Source organism: Mesocricetus auratus, unplaced genomic scaffold, assembly GCF_017639785.1.
Source record: "Mesocricetus auratus isolate SY011 unplaced genomic scaffold, BCM_Maur_2.0 Super-Scaffold_100676, whole genome shotgun sequence".
Taxonomy (NCBI): Eukaryota; Metazoa; Chordata; class Mammalia; order Rodentia; family Cricetidae; genus Mesocricetus; species Mesocricetus auratus.
Window position 1 is genome coordinate 16,559,763 of NW_024429266.1, and position 23,740 is coordinate 16,583,502.

The 23,740-nt window shown below is 38.6% G+C and overlaps 2 protein-coding genes across 14 annotated transcripts in view; one reads left to right on the plus strand and one right to left on the minus strand.

The window, feature by feature from the left end:
- The window catches only part of Sdccag8 (SHH signaling and ciliogenesis regulator SDCCAG8), a 196,834-nt gene extending 194,613 nt beyond the window's left edge, over positions 1 to 2,221 (minus strand). For all 7 annotated transcript variants that reach the window (XR_002384506.2, XM_021231888.2, XM_040738916.1 and 4 more), the window contains exon 1: positions 1,858 to 2,221. Coding sequence is in view for 4 of the 7 variants with exons in the window: in XM_040738916.1 (XP_040594850.1) it covers positions 1,858 to 1,924 (67 nt within the window). In the remaining 3 variants the exon portion in view is untranslated. The remainder of the gene's footprint in view (positions 1 to 1,857) is intronic.
- A 596-nt stretch (positions 2,222 to 2,817) lies between these two features.
- The window catches only part of Cep170 (centrosomal protein 170), an 84,456-nt gene continuing 63,533 nt past the window's right edge, over positions 2,818 to 23,740 (plus strand). For 2 of the 7 annotated variants that reach the window (XM_013119186.3, XM_013119187.3), the window contains exons 1-2: positions 2,819 to 3,015; positions 23,126 to 23,270. In XM_013119186.3, the coding sequence (XP_012974640.1) occupies positions 23,166 to 23,270 (105 nt within the window). In that variant the 5' untranslated portion in view covers positions 2,819 to 3,015; positions 23,126 to 23,165. Of the gene's footprint in view, positions 3,016 to 23,125; positions 23,271 to 23,740 lie in introns of all 7 variants that reach the window. The other 5 variants (XM_013119188.3, XM_013119191.3, XM_013119189.3 and 2 more) reach the window with 5 other exon arrangements.

Sequence of the window (23,740 nt, forward strand, 5' to 3'; positions counted from 1 at the left end):
TCATCCCAGATGACAGCAGCCCCAGACTGCTCCCCTACAGAAACCCCCTACTCCTGCTGAGTTTCCAACTGCTGTTGCTGTTTCTCCATCTGAGCCCATGGTCCATTCCATCCCAGTTGGATGTGACTTGTATATGTCATTTCTTCATTCCCTGTTGCCCCAGTCAAATCAACCACATGACTATGTCAAAACGATTAATATTAAATAGTCCCCCAGTGACTAACTAAAGGCCAAAATTACTAGATGAAACAACAATAACAACAAAAAATTCAGAAAAACTTATAACCTAAAAATTCCAGGCATTTATATCTCCAAGCACAGTATTTTTCTTGATTCCAAATAAAAAGTTACAAACAGCTGCTTGGGTACCCAACAACTCTTGAACTATCGATAGGCTGAGGACTGTATTTAATTCCTTCATCCTATAGTTTGAACACTGAGGATGCTGACAATCTACAACACCACCAATAGATACAGCCGATAAACAATAGGCCTACAAAGTCAAGACTCAAAAGGAAATAAACTTTCCAGTCTCCTCAAAAAGAGTTTAAGTTTTTAAGGAAGCAAATGTTAGAGGCTAACACTTAATAAGTATTTATGTGCCAAACATTGGTTGTTACCCTTATCTGAAACCACAGCAAATTACAATTGTGTTATTTATTGTCTTTTTCACTAACCCAAAGACTCCACAGCGATAGGGACTCATTGAAAATTCATAACCTAGTATGAACAGCCCAAATCAAGCATTCAATTATTATTTGCAGAATAAATCCAGTTACAAATGGTTCAAATATTTCAACTTTGACCATTACCTACAAAAATGCAGAATAGGAAAAAGTGCATCACAAGTAATAGAATAAAGTCTTTGGTGGCTTTATTACTTTCTATGCCCCACATTTACTACCATCTCTCGCCTTCCTTCCTTTCCACATGCCTGACAAGCATCTAATACTGAGTCATGCCCAGCCCCTATCATGTCTTGCTATGGATGGACGACTTTTTTAAGATCTCAAAAATCACTGCTTCATGCTCACTGTTTATTTTGTTCATTCGTTCCCCACAAAAATCAGTGTGTAGTTTGCACCACAACTTTAAAATAACAAGGACTCAAGTTTCCAGAGGTTATGTATGTTGCCAAGATGACAGAGCTAACTAAGTATAGACAAGACTTGTCCAAATAATCATTTCTCTAGCACTATGTTCAGAAAAATGTGACTTAACCAAATAGGGTTGAGATTATAGTGATTATGACTTGATTAATAAGAATAGATAGGTTTTAAAGATGAATAGTCCTGAATTCAATACTGCCTTTGCCACTAACCATCTAGCTGTGTGGGTTCTGGCCTAGAACTCAATCTCCCCGGGCTTTGATTTCTTGACATGTAAAATGGGAACATTAGTAAGATAAAGTTTTAAATGCTTTGCTATAATGAAAATAACGTAGATCCAACAAATATCGCATGTTATTTCAAATAATTAGTAGTGCTTTGTTTCTGGTCTAAGAAAGACTCAATATATTAAACCAGAATTTGAATGTGTAAAAAATATGAATGAGAAATTTATTGAATTAAACAGCTAAGTATGGCAACAGGGTAAAAGAGGCATAGAGATGTTCACAAGTTTGACAGACACCTAAATCAAGACATAGGTACCCTGTTGGGTCAGGTTACCATAAGAAAGAGGTAACAGCGCTGCTTAACCCTACAACCAAAATCAAACTATTTTATCCTTAAGATCAGAGCAACATTCGTCTTCTTCCTCCATGGCCTGGCTGGTGCTCAAGGAAAGTGTCAGGAAAACCACCCACTACTGCCCAGGGTACCTAGGAGCTAGGCACTGAGATTCGGAGCAACTCACCCCGGAGACTCCGTTGGTACTGCCCCAGACTGTCCTCCAGGGTAGAGTTCCCTGGGGATTTCGCCATGGGGTCAGAGATGGGAGTTATGCGGGAAAGTGATCAGTGCACCCCTCCGAGGACAGGCCTAGCGCTGGGGGTTGGGGGATGCCTGCCCGCTTCCTGTCGCTGCTGTCACTAGGGAGCCAGGAACCCCGGACCGAGCTCCAGGGGGCTCTTCCTACCCCCTGGCCCTCATGGTGATCGCCGGGAGTTGTAGTTCGCAGGCTCAAAGCCTGCTACCTCGAGAGTCCTATGAGCCTTCCAGCTACACTACGATTCCCAGAGGGCTACGCGCTCAGGGCGCCACTCGGGCAGTTTAGCGGACTGAGCCCGTTGCCAAGAGACGGGTTGGCAGGCCGCGCCCTTTCCCTTCTGCCCAGCTTGGATTAGTTCTGCTGTCCTGCCATCCTGCAGCCACCTGGATCGCGATACCCGCTGGCAGAAGGGGCCCGGGGAAGGCCTAGACTCTTCAAAATGGGTCGCTGTAGAGTTGATCTCCAAGCCCTCTCAAGGATTCACTGTAAACTCTGCTTAAGTTAGGATTTCTGCAAAATTGTTTTTCTCTAGAAAACGAAGCTGCAAATCTTCCCAACCGCCGGACTGTGAAGGTGGCGGACACTACAACTCCTAGCATGCCCAGCGCCCCGCCCTCCGCGTGGAGTTGGCGCGCTGCCCGCTGGGAATCGTAGTCCTAGTTGGTTGCGGTCCTACTCCAGCGGGGCAGCTCTTCATTGTTCAAGCGGGTCTTGGGGGCACGCCTGCGCAGTGGGCAGCTGAGCGAGCGTGTGGGTGAGACCCTCCTCAAAGCCCCCTTTCATTGTCTGGGTCTGGCGCCTGCGCAGTGAGGCATCGCCGGGCCCGGGGAAGAGGAGGGAGAGGGCCTGGCTCCTTGCCCTTTGCCAGGCGCCTGCGCACTGAGCTGCCGCTCGCCGCCGTTCCCGCTATGTGTGGGGCGTGTGTGGAATAACGTTATTGCCCAGCGGAACCGAGGGGGCCTGAGATCCGCGGCGGCGGCGGCGACGACGACGGCGACGGGGTTGGGGGGAGGACAGCGTGGCAGAGACTGACGGGACGCGCCGCGCCCCGCCTCCCGGTCCGGTCCCTCTCCGCGGTGAGGGGTAAGTGATGCGCTCGGGGTCGGCGCGGCCCGGCATCCTGCACATCCACGTCCTCCTCCTCTGCTCCTGCGGCCGGGGTCGGGGCGCAGCCCGCGGGCTGGAGTGCGAGCCTGGAGGCCGAGGGGCGCTGCCCGGGTCGCCCCGCGCGGCCGCCGCCCTCCCCGCCCGTCCCCTCCCCCACGGACTGCGGCCGGACGCCCCGGGCCGGCTTCCCCTCGGCGCGCCCGGTGCTCTCCTGCCGGCTCCCGGCTTTGTGCAGCCGCCGCCAGAGGTGTCGGCAGCCGCTGCGGGCGGAGCGTCGAGGGAATGGCTGCTCGGCCGCTAGGGAACGAGCTTTTCAGGGCGCCCATCCCTTTTGTAGGGCTGGTTTCGGGGTGTGAGGCGGGTGGGGGGAGGTCGGACGACGAGCCTTTCGGGTGGTTGTCGGGAGGGCGTGGAAGACGTGCTGTCACCCAGCCGGCCCCGCGGCTGCACCCCACGTAGCCTCAGGCTGGGTAGTAAACCCGCGGGAGGAGCGAGTGGCTTCCTGTGGGCTTCATTGTCCCAAGATTCAGTTGCGGGGTTTGTGTCTGGTTCCCTTCCATTTTATTCAAGGGGGAGAAATAGCAGCTGCGTGACACGGAAGGGAAGACAAGGAAATGTGTCCTAAGTCATATGATCTCTCCTTTCTCGTCTTGAGTAGTTTTACTGTGTTGTTTTTTTTCTTCTTCTTCTTCTTTTCTCCCAAATATGAATTAGACAGGCTATACCTGCTAGAGTCCGAGTCTGCCTAGGTGATCAATATAAAATTACTAGGTGACAATGAAGGCTGGGCTAGGTAGGGCCTAATCGCGAAGCTGTTGTTTAGCAGGGAAATGAACCAGCAGAATTATTTTTTCCACTGGGTGGGTAATGCGTTCTTGTTCCTAAGGGAATACATTAGGATACGTTTAAAGCAAACAAAACAAAAAATAGGCCGGGTGTATTTCAGTTTCTGAAATTGATTGGTTTTTATTATGTTAATGAAAATTCACCCGTTGGAGAGGAATTTGTTGATGCAGACAATACGTTTAGTTGAAAATGCATCCTTTAAAATGATTCGTGTCGTAAGCGTGTGATATGTGCAGTGCTATGTCAATCTTTCTGCTTCAAACCAGCAGCTGATAGGGGGAAGCCGGATGAGGAGGGGCAGGTGGAGGGATAATGTGAGAGTTGCATTGTAAATACATTATAAATATGTACTAAGCCTACGTGGAGACCTAGGAATTCAGCACTGAAAAGTAGCAAGTCTTTCTGCCACTGTTTTAAAAAAATAAAACCAGGGATGTTTTTAGTTCTTCCTTTTGTAAGTACTGTAAAACTTTGGTGTCCTAAAACAGGTCTTAAGTGGGCTTATCAGAAACTAAGAAGATGCTAACACTGGCAAAGTTGACTGCCTTGTCTGACTCCCTGAAGCAATGGAAGGCAGAGTCCAACAAAACCAGGGTCTGTGCTGTTGTAGTGTGATCTCCTATGTGTGCTCTAGTCCCCTGCCCTGCACAAAAATACGCTTTCTACATGCTCCTTGAGTGATCTTTTTTCTTTTGTAAACTCGATTCTCAACAGTTGTATGTGTACTCCTTGTATTGTATTATAAATTATTAATTTTACTAAAGTGGCCTTTTGAGTTATAGAGTAAAGGAAAATGTCTTAACATGTGCTTTTTGTAAAAAGACTGACTTCCCATAGTTATTAATAACCAAAACATAGTATGTTCTGACATTCAATAATATTTTACAGTGTGGTCAACTCTATAACCTATGTTAAAAATAAAATTTACACACAAGAACTTAATGATGTTTGTTTTTCTTTAATTTGTGAGTTATGCTCTCAACTTATACTAGAATTTACCTTTTGATAGCATATTTGGGAGGCTTATTTTGCTATAAAATGGGACTCTTATTGAAATACAACTTTTGTTCTTTCATTTTGCTTAATGTTATTTTTAGAATGTATTCGATTTCAGCCAATTTTTTGTTTTGTTTGGGGAGGCAGGGTTCAAGGCAGGGCTTCTCTGTGTAGCCATGGCTGTACATGACTGTGCTGGAACTCATTCTGTATGTATTCCAGGCTGGACTAGAACTCAGAGATCCACTTGCCTCCACCTCTCTGAGAGCTAGGATCAAAGCCATGTGTACCACCAACCAGCTTTGTTACTTGGTTCTTTAGAGACAGGGTTTCTCTGTGTAGCTCTGACTGTTCTAGAATTTGTTCTGTAGATAGGCTGACTTCAAACTCAGGCATCTACCTACCTGGTTCATGAGTGTGGGATAAAAGGTGTTCGACACTGTGTTGGGCTTAGATTTCAGCCTGTTTTTTTTTAAATCATAATTAAATTCCATATGTGGGTTTTATTCAGTAAATTTTTAAATATATTTTACTAATAAATTTCATGCTATCCTAAGATTATTTTGCATGGAATACATGTGTGGAACTTCATTTTTCTTATTTTAGCATTAGAATAATGAAATCAGACTTCAGGTGGTTTTTAAAATTCTGTACTTAGTAATTTGTTTCACTTACTTGTTTCTTTTTATTTACTGGGGGGAAATCAAAACTCAGTTTTACTACTGCATTGCTAGTAATCACTAATGGTGGTAAAAGCTCAATATTTGAGCTTCTCTGGATGGATTTACTCTCATTCTCTCTCTCTCTATCTCTCTCTGTGTGTGTGTGTGTTTGCATGTGTATATGCATGTTTACATGTCAGAGAGTATATATGTGCCTGTGCACATGGAAGTCTGAGGTTAAAATCTTCCCTGGTTGCTTTTCTACATTGTTTATTTTGAATCCAAAGCTTATGGATAAGGTTAGTCTTACTATGCAGCTTGTTCCAGGGATCCCCATTTTTTACGTTTTAAGACTAGTATACCTTTCCACATGGGTCTCCATGCCCACTCAACATTTTACATGGGTTCTGGTGATCTAAACCCTGTCTGGCCTTCTTGCTTGCCCAGCAGTTCCTTTAACCAGACCTGGTATGGTTTATTCACTCAACAAAATTCTGTCCCTGATAAGTATGTTTACTATGTGTACTGTTCTAATAAGAGTATGGTAGGTGATGTTAAGTTGTAAATGCCTGTCTATCTGTATTCTGAATTAGTTATATGCCACCAATGTTTGATAAGTAGTTAATGATTAAAGCATTAGACATTGGTCTCTTGCACACACAAAAAAAATGGGGTCATGTTTAGTGGAGTAAAAACCTCAGTTCATCTTTTCTCATTTAATTTTCTTTAACAATGAAGATTTCTAATAATTATCCATGGCAAAGTGAGCTTTGATTTATTTGCTCTAGTGTTTTATGAGGGATGTATTCAGTAATGAGTTCACTTTTTTGTAGTATAAAAAGAATAAGAAAACATCTGTGATTGATTTAACTGGATATCTTAACTGGTTTGGTCGAAATGATTGTGCAACAGCATATTTCTTTTTCTTTCTTTTTTTTTAAGGCAAAGTAACAGACAAATGTATGAAACCTGTTTACATGTCCAATAAAAGCCTAAAAGAAAGTAGCAGGAGGAAAGCTAATGTCATATAAATTACTTACATACAAATAGCAACTGAATAGAAGTAGGAAAGCATCCCAAGCATTTCATAGAACTCAAAACCAAGTGAGGCATGGCAGAGAACAAGTGACCATTTTAGTGCAGTAATACTTACGTGCTATAGAAACTATTTCTTTTAGGAGGCATAATATTACTGATAAAGGGAATAATACTTACACTGCGTGGAACACCTACTAAATGGCAGTTTTGCAACAAGGTATCGTGTTAACATTAAAAGTTTAAAAACTAAGGGTTGGAGAAAAGGCTCAGCAGTTAAGATCCATAGCTGCTCTTGTAGAAGATCCAGGTTTAGTTCCCAACATCCCAAATGCCTGTAACTCCAGCTCTAGGGAGTCAGGTACCCTCTTCTGGACTTGACACCATGAACACACATGGTCAATATCTGTACATGTAGTTGAAACACATAAAATTTTAATAAGCTCTCTTTTAAAAATTTAGAAAAACTCGAAGCACAGAATTAGTTAATAACTGTTTCTATGACACACATTGCAGAATTGTTGAGTCTGTAACTGAACCTTTTTCTTTTTTACCAAAGAAACTTAAGTTTTTTGTAAGTTTAATAGTGACACCTATTATCTTACTGTCATTAATAAAATGGTAGCATTGGAAGTGGTTTTTTTGTTTTGTTTTGTTTTTTTGGTTTTTCAAGACAGGGTTTCTCTGTATTGTTTTTGAGGCTGTCGGTCCAGCCCGGCCTCGAACTCACAAAGATCCGTCTGCCTCTGCCTCCTGAGTGCTGCCGGCAGCATTGGAAGTGTTTTACATGTCTTCTGTACAGTGTTTCCACACATTGCTACTATTCCTGAGATCCAGTGTCTCCATGAACTCTTCCCTGGACTTGAAACCCACTTAACTTTCAGAAAGTTTAATGAAAGATTGTTACCAGAGTCCTAGGCCAGAGGAATTCCCAGCTAACCAGATTGAGCCATCTGCTGCATGGGGAGGAGAGAGGTGAAACCAGAAAGGAGTGTTTTTCAGGGTGACTACACTAGCAAGGAACATGAGAAACTGCATACTAACCCCTGTTTTCTGGATACATTATATAAAATAAAAACAAACTGGGGAGCCGGGGCATTCATAATCAAACAGTATTAGCCAAACCATGATCTGATAGATCATTATCTGGTTCTGCTGGGCCCTGTTGGCATCAGGAGGTCATTATTGCTTGAAGGGACAGATCAGGGTCTTTTAGGAGATGATTGCTCCTGTTAGGAGAGCAGCCTAGGATCCTTTCAAGAAGTAGAAGACAACAGGACTCAGAGTTCCACAATTTCAGATAGTATAGAAAAGGGACCCTTGAGAGAATAGGAGCAAAATGAAAGATTAGTTGGGACAGTAACTGTCTTTTTCCAGGGGAGCAAAGGATAACTTCAAATGAGCCCTATTACAATTTTAATGTTTCTATATAAGTGGCATATATTAATTATAATAATGGCTTTTGTTATGATATTTTCATGCATATCTTGATTATCTCTGTCTCTGTGTGTCTCATCTTTCTCTCTCTCACACATACGAGAGAGAGAGAGAGAGAGAGAGAGAGAGAGAGAGAGAGAGAGAGCGAACAAACACACACACATCTAGGGCTCTAGAGGAGTCCATGAGAGGAAAACATGGTTCTTTAGGGGACAGGGAAGGTAGTAGAACACATGTGAGTTTGAAAGGTTAGAATCCTGGAGATGTACAGTAGGGAGTGAAAACAAAGAGATGAGGGCGATATTGAATAGAAAGTGATAGTCAACCATAGCAAGATATGAAAAAGCCCGAAATCTAGTGCTGATTTTGCTATCTGACTTATTCTGTTAGTGTAGTTCTGTCTTAAGAACAATTCAGTAAGACTCTTCTCAATAAAGATTTTCAAAATTACCATTCACAACTTCACATTATACAGGTTCCTCCATCTTGTGTCTACCAACTGATTTGAGACAGTTGAATCAATGCTTTTTTTCCAGTTTAATTTCCATATTTAATTGTGTAGTTATGGTCTGGTTGTACAGTGTAGTGACCTATTGCTTATTTAAAGTCATGTGCTTTTGTTTGCGGTCTGAAGTGTGCCACATCTTTAGCAATAGTAATGTTTTTCTAATTTCTGAGAGATGGGGAGGAGGAGGTCATAAGTTTCTTAAAAGTTACCTTCTTGTAATTCAGGGTGAGATTCTGTACTTCTGTTTTTCTAAAAAGTTCTTATGAACTGATATTATTAATAAATGGTAAGCTGTCTTTGATACTAGGTGTGTGCTTTGCTTTACTCTAGTGTTTTTAACAATTAGAAAGTCAGCAGCCTTATGGTTCTCATTTTGCCTTTTGAAATGTTTGAAAATTACTGATGCAGTCTATATAAACATCCTTATATTTATCTAGGTCTCACATATTCCATTTATAACATAGGTGATATTTTGAAGCAGTGATTTACCCTTACCTGCTACTAAAATTTGTCTGTTTTAATGTTACTGTAGTTAAAAATCTGTTGAGACTTTCTTGAATCGTAATTCTGTTTTGTCATCTAGGGGATTAGCTTTCCTTCCTGGCTTTTGGACATTTATAAATTTAATAAGCCATATCTCTTGTCGTCATCCTTCCTGTCCATGTACTTGTCATAGCCAAGGATAAAGCCATCCAGATTTATAAATAGAATCAATGCTACACAAAATATGCTGGGGGTGGAGAAATGATACAGAGGCAATGAAAAGTGTTTACATAATTGTAGTTTGTTTTCTATATCCCCAAGTAACAGGAGGATTGGATGAAAGTAGGAGTTTTGAGGATATGAATAATAATATTATTGATAACAAAGCTGAGTAAGGAAAGTGCTATGAAGAAGAGTTAATCAGAACCAATGAAGACATTGCTAATGTTAAGGATGTGACAGAACTGTAGGCTGAATGGCTTGAAATGAGGACAACAGTAGTTACCCTACAACTGCATTTAGAATGTAGCTGAAGAACTAAGCATGGAAACTAGATCAGAATTAAAAAAAAATAGCATTGACAAAACTTATGGCTATTTGACAGAAAAGAAAGGCAAAAGAAACTGAAAAAATTATCAGAATTAAAGAGAGTCAGTGATGGTCAACTTTAATTTTCAAGGTGTCAGTACATACAAATGGTTCAAATGGTCAATGTTTTGTTGATGGTATGTAAATTCCTTCTTATCTCTGTTGTGTAAATAAAGAGTTATCTCTTTCTCCAGTGCCATTAAGTAACTTTAGTATATTTTATGTATCCCTCAACTCAAACTAATACAAATATTAGCCCTCCTTCCATCTTTGACAGGAAAGAAAGCCTCTCTACACACTATTTTGAATGCTGTTATTTCTCAGTGTTTAAGAAGTCAATCTTCAGAAACAGTGTTCATCATCCCACCCCACCCAGGGTATTTAACTTTCTGGCTTAGGTAGAGGGGGCGAGGCATGTAGGTAGCTGGGTAGAGAATATTCTCCCATGCAGTATGGTTCTGCAAGGAATGGAGTAAGTGACTTCGAGAACAAAGAGACCACTGTGATTGAGGTGAGTGAGAGGAGGGAAGAGTAGGAGGAATTGAGATTGAGGGAGCTTTTATTGGTTGATGTTATTTAAGTGCCGTGGGAATTTATTGAGGGCTTTGAAAGGATTGCCCTGTTTTATAGATAGTGGCCAGAGGGGAACAAGTATGGGAATAAGCTGAACTAAGAAATAATTGGAGTGATCTAGACTAAGTTTGTTTAGAGTAACTGTGATGCTGGTAGTGAAAGTTGTTCATGTCTGGCTTCACAGAATCAAGAGTTGGGTGTGTAAAGTTAGTCAGTAATCTTTATTGAACATAAAAGTAAACATGTCAGGTAGGTAATGGAATCTATAAGACAAAAATTCTGAGGAGAAAGGTTAAAGATAGATAAAATTTAACTACCACTAGTAAACTAGAAGAGGTAACTTTAGTAGGAAATTAATTAAAGTGCTAAGAGACCCAACATTTGGAACTCTTTATGCTGCTACCATTGGAACATTAGCATCAGGAAAGATTGAAATTCCATCAGCAGTATGAGAAATTACAAGTGTGGGGTGGTCCAGAAGCCACAGAAAGAAAGGAAGTTTGAAAGTAAAAGTGAAAAAAAAATTCATTAAGCCAGGCTTTGGTGTTGCATGCCTTTAATCCCAGCACTAAGGAGGCAGAGGCAGGTAGGTCTTTGTGAGTTTGAGGCCAGCCTGATCTGCAGAGTGAGTACCAGGACAGGTTCCAAAGCAATACAGGGAAACCCTGTCTCGAAAAACCAAAAAAAAAAAAAAAAAAAGGTAAGAGTGTTTGGTCACTGTATCATATTTAATCACTCAATTGAATACATCTTAAGAAATATATAGACTTCTCTTCATTCTCATTTATTAATAAGAATGCTTGCAACCATTCTTCCTGTAAATTAGCCACCTCTATCCCTGAACAGTTTGTTCACAGATAGGACATTGTGAGAACTGATGAGGTAGTGCCTCAGTGTTACTAGTTGTGTGATTGTGAGTCTCTTTATCTCGGTGTCATCTATTAGTTTCAGTTAGTGATAGACTACTTTCTCAGAGGCTTATTATAAAAAATAAATGAAATGTTTAATCACAAATACCTCTTTCCTTACAGCCTCAGGTAGAATGCTACCTCACTTTATTGGATGTGAGGAAACACATTGGCTGATACTTTTCATTAATTCTGCAAAAGTAATGATTACCTCTTGTGGGTTTTGTGTCACTGGGCAGTTTTGAATACCATTTTATAGCATTCTTGTGGCGTAGAGAACGGGGCACGATGCCAGGAAGAAGAAAAGAAGAAGCACTTTCTCCAATCCTCAACTAATATGCCCCAAACTAACCTTATTCTGTTAGATGGTCTACTGGTAAAGGCTTGTTACATGTTACATGGAATGAAGGATAGCAAAGTCAAACTTTAAAGCTTAAATAGGGGTCTTGTACTTCAGGTAAAGAGCTAGAAAACTGATGCAAGCAAATTCAAGAAAAGAGGAACGTGCCTACTTGAGGAGAAAAGCATAAAGTATAAAATACTTAATTTGTTGGAAAACACATTGGAAATAGAAAACTTTCTGAGGTAAGCTTCATGAGACAGTGGTAGACTCTGCTTAGTGTGTGAGAGGCTCCATCTTTGCTCCCCAGGATTACAAAGCAGACACGTACACAAATATCTCCTTGGTATTCAAGGGGAATTAAATCTTCCAGTGCTTGAGACCTTTAAATAAGATGGTATTGCATTTGCATATAACCTATCAACAACTTGCCTCCTTAGCGCAGTAGGCAGCACGTCAGTCTCATAACCTATCAACATCTTCTTACATACTTAGAGAAAAATATGCATTTATTTATGTGCGTATGCATGTGGGCACATGAGGAGCCCAAATGATGTCTTGGAGGAGTCAGTTCCCTCCTTCCACTGTGAGTTCCAGGCATTAGCTCTGGTCATCAGGCTTGGTAGCAAGTGCCTTTGCCCACCGAGCCCTCTCTGCTTGATCCTCCTTTGGGCATTATTTTAGTCGTCTCTGTGTTTCTTAGAATGCCTAATACAATGCAGTGCTCCATAAATACTATTCTCTATTGATTGGGGATTGGTGGCAATGAAAAATGTCTGCATACGTTCAAAACAGGCAGAATAACTCTCTCCTTCCAGTACTTTTCATCTGTGGTTATTGGATTCAAGAATTTGGAACTCATAGGAGTATGTGTTTGTGTGTGTCTATATATATTTTGAAAACTTTACTGTTGTTTGCCATGGATGCTCAATAGAAATTTTTCTCATTGTACAACTAACACATTGCAAAGTAAAGGCTACTTACTGTTTTCTTATTCATTTACAGATTTAAAGATAATTGTTATACAAGTATTGTTATTAAAGTCACCAGCCATTATTATCTCTGTCACATAGTATCTATTCTTAATTAATTTGGAGGTTGAGGTTAGACTTTATGACTAACTTTTTTATTTAAATATTTTTAGCAAGTTGAAAAATAATATAAATTTTTTGTAAAGGCTTGGGGATGAGGGAAAAAAATCTCATTTTAAAATTAGTGTTCTTTCAAACCAAAGAAAAATAGTGATTTCCATGAAGACTAGAATTGACCATTGTAATGTTTGCAATTTTGTTTTTTTTTTTTGGTTTTTTACGAGACAGGGTTTCTCTGTATTGTTTCGGAGACTATCGGTCCAGCCTGGCCTCGAACTCACAGAGATCCGCCTGCCTCTGCCTCCCAAGTGCTGGAATTAAAGGTGTGCGCCACCACCGCCCGGCAATGTTTGCAATTTTAAAAACACAGTTTACATAAATTACATGTTTGATAAGATGAACTCAAGAGTTGTGAAAACTCCAAAGGCTATTGTCAAGTTCTTTCAGGTTAAATGTCTTTTGCTTAGAAGAGATAGCACCATCTAAGTATGCAGTGAATAGATGAGCAAGAGAATCCTCCCTCCCCTTCTCAAGTCCTGTATATGAGTGCTGATTCTTTTACCTCCCAAGGGCCACATCTTTCAGTTGCATTGGGGATGAACTTTCAACATGAATTTTGAAAGGGATACTATATTAGTATTTTCCCATTGCTGTGCCCAAATACCTAAAAGAAAGAATTTGCAGGAAGGTTGCACTTTTTTTTTTCTTCTCAGTTTTACAAGATGTAGTGTCATCATGAGCAGAGAAGCCCTGATAGGTGAAATGGCCTGGCTCATGGTAACAAGAGTTAGGGTATGAGCTCTTTGTAAATTGGCATATTGGAAATCAGAGAGCTGGATCAAAACAGGAAAAAACCCTAACTCTCAAAGGCCTTAGTGACCTTTGCCATCTAGGCCCCATGTCTCAAAAGTTTTCATGAGCTACCCAAACAATATTTAGACACATGAGGCTGTTGGAGGGCATTTAAGATCCAAGCTATAACAAACGCCTTCATTTAAACCATAGCATAAAGTCTATAAAATTGAAGGATATGCAGTGGTATATGGAGATTGAAACAAGAAAAAGAGAAGAGGGCTGGACAGGAGGAAAGGAAGGTGGGACTGAAGTGCATTTCTTTGAAGGTAAACAGTTTTGTTTTATTGGCATTAGGGTCGACATGATTTCACCCAGGATCAGTAATTATTTCCTAACAAGGATTGTTCTTAAAATTATTAATATTTGGGGCTAAGGAAATGGCTTACTGACTTGAACACTTTACTGAGCAAGTGTGAGGACTGGAGTTCAGATTCTTAGAAACTCACATAAACTCTGTGTGGGATGGAACTTGGCTTGTAATTCAAGCCCTGGAAGGTGGGATTACAAAAGTAGCCATATTGTTGAACTCTTGGTTTAAATTTGAAACCCTGGTTCAGTAAATAAGGTGGGAGAGCAATGAAGATGATTCCAGTACCAACATCAGACCACCACATGTACGTTTACCCATGTGGGACAGATAATAAAAAACACTTTTGAGAAAACTTCATTTGCTTTAAACTCCACCCTCATTTGTACAGTTTCTCACAAAAAATAAATCTGCAGCTGTGCTATTTTTGGATTCCAACCAAGATACTGACTCTATGCTCATGTGAAAAACTCAGCAATAAGAATATTTTTTGCACACAAAAAATTGTTCTCATATTCATGATGATTTTTGAATCAATGCTCCAAATTTTACCTGTACTATCTGCCAAATATATCAAGAATTCTTCTTTAAAAGCAATTAAAATAAATAACTAGGACCAAGAACAAATGTAATCTACAACTTACATTTGAAATAGCATTAAAATTAAAAAGTCCTACTTCCCCAAGTTCAAGCATCAAGCCTCATATAGTATCTAACTTAACTATATATTTTCAAAAGAAAACTTCCATTTCATAAGAGAAGCTAGTGACTTAATAAACTTCCTTCATAAAATCATGCTTATTAAATCCGCAATGAACAGTCATGCTACACCTTTGCATGACCAAGGCATTAAAACGTCTTACCACGATTTCTGTGCTAGCTTATGAAAAATGTAAAGTGCGGCTCACTTTTATCTTTTTTTTTCAGAACTTTATAACTTTTGCTAAACAGATAGTAGCTACTCTAGTTAGGGCAGCTCCACAACAGAAACCGCATATTTATTCATATGAAGGAGGGCTTCAGTTAAGTACTCTGCATCCGTAGCAGGCAATATGGTTACGCTGATAATTAAGAGTACAAAGAGCTTCATGCTTTTATTTCTAAAGGCAGCAGCAAGGAATTTACAAATAAATTAGTAAATTAAAAAAAATGAACCCCCATCTTTCAGCTGAGTTCTGAATCATCTGTGTTAGTCTGTTTTTACATAGACTAGACTATATTCGTTTGGCTCTTCATTTGAAGGTGATTAGGCTCATCATTACCTGAATCTATCAAGTACCTATTTATGAATTCACGGGAAACTGTACAACATGTGATAGCTTCTGAGAAGGTGAAATTCAGTTATTTTGTTAATAGGGATAATTCCCAAACACAGCCAGCACAAAATACGTGGATACATTATTTCACTTGGTATCAACTTCTGTAGTTTTGAGGTAGAAAACAGCTAACATATATAAACGATTACTGTTATCAATACAGAATACATAGGAAACAATGTAAGTGTTCATGGGCAGATGAATGAATACACAAAATAAGGTACAACTTTTTTTAAAGGAAGAGAATTTTGATGCCTGATATAGTATGGATCAACCTTGAAGACAGGATGCTAAGAAAAAAAAAGTCATCCACAGAAAGATAAGTACCATGTGTCTTCAACTGTATGGGGTACTTCGAGTAGCAGAAATTGTAGAGATGTAGTAGCTGCCAGGGCCTGGGGATGGGAACACTGAAGGGCTTATTGGTTAGTAGTTCTACATTTCAGTTTTATGGATGAATGGTGATGATGGTTGTACTGTATTGTGTATATTTGCTAGACTTAAAAGCTTAAGATGGTAAATGATATGCAATATGTATCTTATTATAATTTTTAATTGGGGAAATGCTACTTTCCCGTTCGTGTAGTAATTTCAACAGCAGAGTTGAAATTTTCAGTGTTGTATGGCTGTTGCTTTCTCAGAGCTACATCCTCTAACCATCCAGTCTAAAGAGTACCACTTTAAGCTGTTACATCATCCTTTTCTTTTTGGTTTGTTTTATTTTTTTCCTCTTCCACTGTCAGGGAAGCTGCTTTAGTTTATTTAGCTATTTGTTTACTTTTGCTTCTATGAAACTAGATCCTTTTTCTGTCTTGATTCTCCACTATGTACCTTATATCTGTAATAATTTTCAAATAATGCTGAAGTATTGTTGGGAATTGATATGTAATATTTGTGTTCATTTTCAAGAAAACCAGGAGTTTGTTAAGACAATATATTTATACTCATATATGTTAATTTCTTACATATAAAATTCCTTAAAAATGCCCAGTACATGGTAAATGTTAATCAGAGCTATTCTGTTATATTACAGAGTCACAGAAAATTGTGTCTGTTTTTGAAACTCGGGTGAAATTTGTTTGATCCTTAGTCCATATATGAAATCCAGCTGTTGCTATTTGTTCCATTTTCAAATACATGGCATTAAAAATCAAAGAGTTTAAATTTCAAATGGATTTTCTGTTAGAGCCTGAGTTGAGAGCCAGAAGTGAAACAGGAACCTCAAATTTGTACATTTAAAGTTTTTCTTTTTAAAAATGTTTGACAAGATAGGGGAAGGACAACTTATAAAGTCTTACGAGATAGTTGACGCAGTGGCTTATTACATTTGTTTAGCTGGGACTTTTACTGATGGTCAGAGGACAAATTTGGAAGGTGAAATTTATCACTTTATTCCTCTTTGATTAAATTTTCATTTATTTTTTGGGAAAAAATATATACTCTGCAAAGAGGGAGTCAGTGAGCCAAGACTTTAGAGGTCATTGTCTCTCATACCTCCTGGTAACTGGAAAAAGTTGTCACATGATAAATGATAATATTTTGTTAAAATAAAAGGTTAGAGAACAACCCCTTCCTCTCTGAAGACTGATAGCCAACTATTTCTCTGCAATAGCAGAAATTGCAAGGTAAAATGAACATTATTCCGTGTAAAGCCATCTGGTGATAAATCAGCCAGCTGATTTCCAGAGCATAAGGATGGACTATCCTTAACTCAAGTAATTGCGTGCAGTAATGATACACTAGGTATGTAATGTAAGGAAGCTAGTTTTTTTTGCCATGGATTGCACAGTGCACTGTTTCCTAGTTCTGTGATGATGCTATTGTCCATCTCAAAACTCCCTTATAATAATTTGCATCACGCAGACCTTCTTGACATCAGTTCTCAATTGACATCAGTTCTCAATGTGACTTACATGTAACTACAAGCAGCATTAAATTTTTTATTTTTTAATAACAATACAGTAATAGGTTTCCCTCTGCCATTTTCACATACACCTTTTTTGTCATTTATCTTCCTCCCTTACTCCCCTCCCCATCCCCTTCTTTCTTTACCTCCTGTGTCCCATTCCACATTGTTGACATATACTCTACTAACCCCTTCCCTCTTCCCCAAAAACTCCTCTCCCAGTCCTCCTTCCAGGCTCATGAGCCACGTACACACTCAAAAATTAGAATCTAGAATCCACGTATGATTGAAAATATGGTGGTTGTTTTTTCTGAGTCTGGGTTACTTTCTCTTATTTTTTATGTATACATTCTATCATTTTATTATGCTCTTAATTCTTGAAATTACAATATTATTACATCGATCCCTTTCCTTTCTTCCTCCAAACCCTCCCATATGCCTCTCCCACTCACCTTCAAATTCATGGCTTTTTCTTTCATTAATTATTGTAGCATGCATGCACGTATATGCATTTATATTCTTACATACAACCTGCTCAGTTCCTATAGTATTACTTGTATGTTCCCAGAGCTATTTGGCACTGCACATCTAATCCTCTCCTACGCCCAGCTTTCCTCAGTTGCCTAGAGTTCTTTGCATAGAGTTGAGACCTCAAGGGCTTTTCCTCCATCCACTTTGTCATTTTCTAAAACCTTAATGTGTTATTTTGCTTGATTGATCTGGAGACAGAGTCTATGTAGAACGGACTGGGCTGAACTCAGAGATCTGCCATCCTCTGCTTCTGCTTCTGGAGTGTTGTTATTAAAAAGGTATGTGTCACTACTCCAGGACCCCCACCACACACACACACACACACACACACACACACACACACACACACACACACACACACACAATACAAAATAATAATGATAAAAATAAAAAATAAACTTTGCTCCTAGAACTGCTTTAGCTGCATGCTAGATTGCTAGATGTTGTGATAGGTTGCACTGTCATTTTCATTTGACTCTAGGAACAACCAACATTTTAAAGATAAACATAAAATTAAAATACAAAGCACTGGAATGTACAGTACAGTGAAACTGTACTCTACTTGACAGCTGCAGAGAGATTTGATTGGCCTCCTTTTAGACTTCAGAGTTTAAGTATTAAAATGCTAGTCCATTGGATCCTAAGAGGAACTGCTCTCACAAGAAAGTATAATTTTAAAACTAATTATAGCCCTAAGAAGGTGAAAGTGTACCTGTGGTGCTATGTAGTGTTTACATCTGTCTAGTTTCCGAAGTTTGACTGTTAACTTTTGTCATCTAATTGCTGGAAAACCAAGTCCTATGGGGCAAGAAGCTAAACTGTAAGAGATTGCTAAAAAGGAATCTAACTAGAAAGTAAGGACCAGATATACTCTGTAACAGAAATTAGGTGACCCTAGAATTCCCTGTTACCTGCTTGTCAAGACTTCTTCTGGTAGAGTCGTCATTGTTCATTCATTCATTAAAAATAGCTTATGCTATAGATTAGATTTGCTCTCTTACAGAGAAAGGGAGAAGGAGGTGGGAATGGTGGGAATGGTTGTTCTAGACTAGGAGCTAGAGATGAAGAAACTCTTTTGGCCTTCTGCTAGGACAGGTGAGATCATATCATGTCCTCATTCCAGTTTAGAATAAGGACAGCTTCCTGTTTCCATCCAACGGCACAGCATTCTCTACAGGGCTGAGTTCCCTGAAGCAAGATTCTTTTGTTTGTTTGCCCTAGCAACCTTGGATTTGGTAGAATTCTCAATAGGTATGTATATAAGTTTCAGTATATCATACGTTTTAATACATAAATACTTAGTATAGCATTTAAATGAGTTGAACTTGTCTGTCTCCTCAACATTGATATTTTTTCTAATGTTTTGGAATTTATGTTATCTAAAGTCGCCTTGTGGAATAGCATATCAGAGCTTCTTGCTTCCAGTTAGCTATAAATAAATTAGTTCATCATTGATCAACCAGCCTCTCCTCTTTTCCCCCTTTCCTGGACATTCCCAGATTCTAGTATCCACCATTATATCTTCTACTTCTATGAGAGCAATGTTTGCAGGTTATACATGCCAGTGAGATTTTATAATACTTCCTTTTTATGTGCCTAGCTTATTTTACTTAACCCAACAGTCTCTATTTCTATTAGTGCTATGTTGAATAGCAGGATTTCATACTTTATTATGGTTGAACTATATATATTGCTTTCACAAGTATATGAACTCTTGGGTTTGGGTTGTTTTATTTCTTGGCTCTTGGGGTTTCTTGGCTGCAATAACTTGGGAATGCAAATGCTTCTCCCATCTCACTTCCTTTGTATATAAATATACCTGTAAATGGGGCTACAGCATCACAGTGGCTCTATTTTTAAATTTTGAGGAACCTCCATAATGTTTTTCATAATAGCTGTGCTAATTTACATTCCCTGTCATTGCTTGTTATCTTTTGTGGTGTTTTGACAGTACCTGTTGAGTGGATAAAGGTGGTAGTTCATTCTGGCTTTGTCTTCATTTCTTAGTGTTTACTGTTGGCTACTTAGATGTCTTCTTTTGAGAAATGTCTGTATGGGTCTATTGCCCATTTTGAAATTGCTTGGCAGTCCACATGGATGACCTACCTGTAATTCCAACAATAGGAGGTACAGGCCTGGGGTCCCTGGTTCAGTCTGGTTAGTTCAACTAACTGGATCAGTTTCAGGAACAGCAAGAGAACCTGCCTTAATAAATAGTGATCAAGGAAGTTATCCATCAACTTCTGATCTCTGCATGTTCTCTTGCCACATAACCTGTAAATGCAGATATACCATGTATACATCTACACATGAGAAAAGAAAAAATTGAGTACCTGGGGAATGACAGTAAATCTATCTTAGAGATTCTTAGAGAAAAACAGAGAATGTAGCTTTATGCTATATTTCATTCCCCAGAAGAAAAGATATTTAGTGGATTCAAGGTCATTGCCTTAGCCCACAAAAGAACATAATACACTGTATATTAAATATTACACTTTTGTTTCATTTTAGAAAATACGTATTCTCTAAACTTCTTGAAAAGCCAAAATAGATTCATAAAAAGCCATTTAACTACATTATGTAATTGTGAAAATTGCATAAATACAATATGTCAAATAATTATCTAGTTATGTAATGCTGTAGAAGTGTTTAAAGACTATCTTATAGCAAATGAGAATTAAAAGCTGTTTTATAACATGAATGGTGCTTGTTTAAACTGATTTTTTAGTTTGTTGGTTGGTTCTTTGTTTTGTTTTGTATTTGTCCATGTTTGGTTCTTTTGGTTTAGATTACTGTTGTTTAAGATGAATTGATTTCCTTTGATATGTCATACTGTAATTTTCATTTTTGTTTCCTTTAAGAAGTATGTAACTGTTGACCTACTTACTATTCTATTCAGTGTTTTAAAATTGTTCTTCCTTGTAAATGGAGTATGTAAATTATGTGATATATTTACATAAAAGGTTTTCCTTTAGTTAAATTCTGGCTCTCTATTGACAGGGCCATGGAGACTGTGTTCTGAAGTAGTGAAAGAAATGTTCAAACTAAGGTCAAAAGAGAACCTCAGTTGAGAAAATGTCTCCATCAGATGGCTTGTAGTCTAGCCTGGGGAACATTTTCATGATTGGTAACTGATGTGCGGTCCTGTCCCACCGATGGGCAGTGTCACTCTGGGAAAGTATAAGAAGCAGGCTGAACAAGCCAAGGTGGCATGTTTCTCTGTGGCCTCTGCTTCAAGTCCTACCTTCAGTTTCTTTCTTTGAGTTCTTGTCTGATGATGCACTGCATTCTATAAGCCAAATAAACCCTTTTCTGCCCAAATTGCTTGTCATTATGATATTTTATCACAGTAACATAAACAAAGAAAGTGACTTTTAACATAATAAACAGGATTTTCCCCAGAACATTGTACATTTGGCTTAAGTATGTATCTATTTTTATTATAAAATGCTTCCTTTCATTATAGTTTATTTCTTGTTCAAGTGCAGCATAGTGTACATCTTAGGAAAAAATGAAAATATTCTTTGGATTTCTGACAAAACTTGAGTAGGCAGTATCATGACTTTTAAGTATGGAAGAGGAAACTAAGGAACATGACACTTAACACCTTGCCTAAGGCTATGCAGAGTAAAAGTAGTAGAACAGGATTCAGAATCACCCATTGATATTTGACTCCCAAGCTTGAATGTGTTATTGACAAAACTACATAACATAAGACAGTTGCTATAATCTCAGTCTACAGGTCCTTGGGACTCCATGGAGGAAGTTCTTTCAAGGGTCCATGGGACCAGATGTTCAATGATACCGAAGGACTTTTCTGCCTCTCTTGTTGCATTTCTATTAGCATACACCACACAAAAACAACTGTAGTAAAGCTCAGTAGCACAGATTAAGGCACTGGACCAGACTGTACCAATAGTAGCTGTAGGCATCATTGTTGTTAAGCTGCAATTAAATCCTTTACCTAAGATTGTCTCACAGAAATGTAGCAGTGGGTGACTATCTGAAATCTTGACCTTGTTTTCATACCTTTGTAGTGTTCTCAGAACTAGAGGAAAGTACTTACAGAGCAATTACACTCTGTGCCAGACTATTGTGGCTGTCTCCAGGAAAATAAGTTGTGTCGCTGTGTGAGGTGTAAGCTGAGCTAGACCCATGCTTTCATAAAACATCACTTTATGCCAGTGATTGGCAGATTGCTAAGTAGAGCTAAGTATTTGTCAAAATGAACTTTAAGAAAAACTGACAGGATTTTTTTTCAGTGATAAAATTTTAGGTGTCAAGGACATAATTTGAGATAATGAATTCTTCCCGTACGCTTAGTAGGGACCTAATAAGACTTTTCTGTTGAGATAGGTGGTAATATTTAATGTGTTTTAAAGTAGTGTGAATTGAAGAGTCAAGCATTTTGAAGATCTACATAATTCTGAAAAACATATTTTTTCAAAAGATTAATGTATGTTACAAAAGCCCATCTGAGTGGAAGATAAATTTGTGCATAATTCATAGTGTTTCCATATTGCATATAATCAAGGAACTTTGCCTTGTATATTTTAAAAAGCCCTACAGATATTTTAAAAAGACTTAAAGCCCCTTTTCATCACTCCAAAACCAGCTTTCCTTTATATATTTCTAGTTCAAAAGTATGGCAGTAGAATAAATGCAAGAAAATGGGGAAATTTTTCTATTAATACAGATGTCTAAAAGATAGCCCATATTTTAAGTAGTGCTATTTTCTTATTGGAGAGAGGGTTAGAAAATGACGTTTCTACAAATATTAGTAATTTTAAGTGAGTTTTTTTATTCTTTTAAATGAAACAAATACCAGTTTTTCAGGTATATCATAACCCATGTAAACAAGTACTCCTACGGGTCTTTTTTTTTTTTTCTTTTAAAAGTGCAAGTGACTCCTGAGAACCAAAAGTTTAAGAATTGCTATTCTAAGAAAAATGTATTGCCGGGTGGTGGTAGTGCACACCTTTAATCCCAGCACTCGGAAGGCAGAGGCAGTCAGATCTCTGTGAGTTCGAGACCAGCCCGATCTACAAGAGCTATTTCCAGGACAGACTCCAAAGCCACAGAGAAACCCTGTCTCAAAAAACCCAAAGGGGGGGGGGATGATGTATTGAGAAAATAAAGTAGTGGCTCACACCTGTAACCCAGCACTAAGGAGGCAGCAGCAAGAGGAATGGTCTGATCTCAGAGCCACCCTGTTCTGTTTAGCAAGTTCCGTGGAAGGGACGGGACTGGAAGAGGAGGAAGGAATTGGAATTTTAAGTTGTTGAAATTGTCCCCATTGTCTCTTCTCTTGATAAACAAGCAATGTCTTTGGATTCCAGAGTTATTCTAGTTAGATGTTAGATACACTTTTCTCAGTTTTGTTCTGTCAGACTTTTTCAGTAAGACATGTATTTGTACAGCACAGCTGTTTTTATGTTACTATACTACTAATACTTGGAATGTACAGATTGAGTCTAGAAGCCTTTTAGAAATAGAACAAAAATTTACTAATTGACCATCTACTTATTTTCTTAATTCTTTCCTTTTTAAGTGGACTCTTGGTGAAGTTTCTGGATTATAATACTGATGAGAATGTGGTTTATATTGGGTATAAATGTTGAAGGCAATTCTGTTTTAGGCCTACTTACAGGGCTAGTAACTAGATACTGAAGAGAGTTTCTAATGTGCTTTTCTTCATCTGCAGGATGATGTAGCTTTGCTAAGGATTCAGAAGCTAAGCAGAAATGAGCTTAACATCCTGGTTTTTGGTGAGCAGTGGAGGCACTCGCCACAGACTGCCACGAGAAATGATTTTTGTTGGAAGAGATGACTGTGAGCTCATGCTGCAGGTAATGTGTCAGCCTTCTCTATGCAAGCACTAAGATTAGCTGGGCTTCGAGAACTGCTGTCCCCTTTATTCAATCAGATATCAGATATACTTTTTATAAAATTCAGACAAATTTTCTGACTCACCTAACTCTTGTATCAATTTAATTAATTTTCACCCTTGTATTATCTGTAAATGAGTTGTGTTTTAAGGATTATAGTTTGAAAAACAAAAGCTTAAAATATATAAATGTAAATGTGTGTACATGTGTGTGTATGATGTACACATGTGTACATATAGGTACACTTACTGTGTTTATAGAAAAAATCATTTCTAACAATTCTAGTTTTAAGTGATAATAAATTTGGTCAAATAGCCATCATTTTGTCCTTTTTTATCATGTAAGTCTTTGGGTTTCTTATGCAGTTTTTCTTATAATATTCAGTATTAAAGGAAGAAATCTTGCAAGGTAACACTTTCTTAACAATAAGA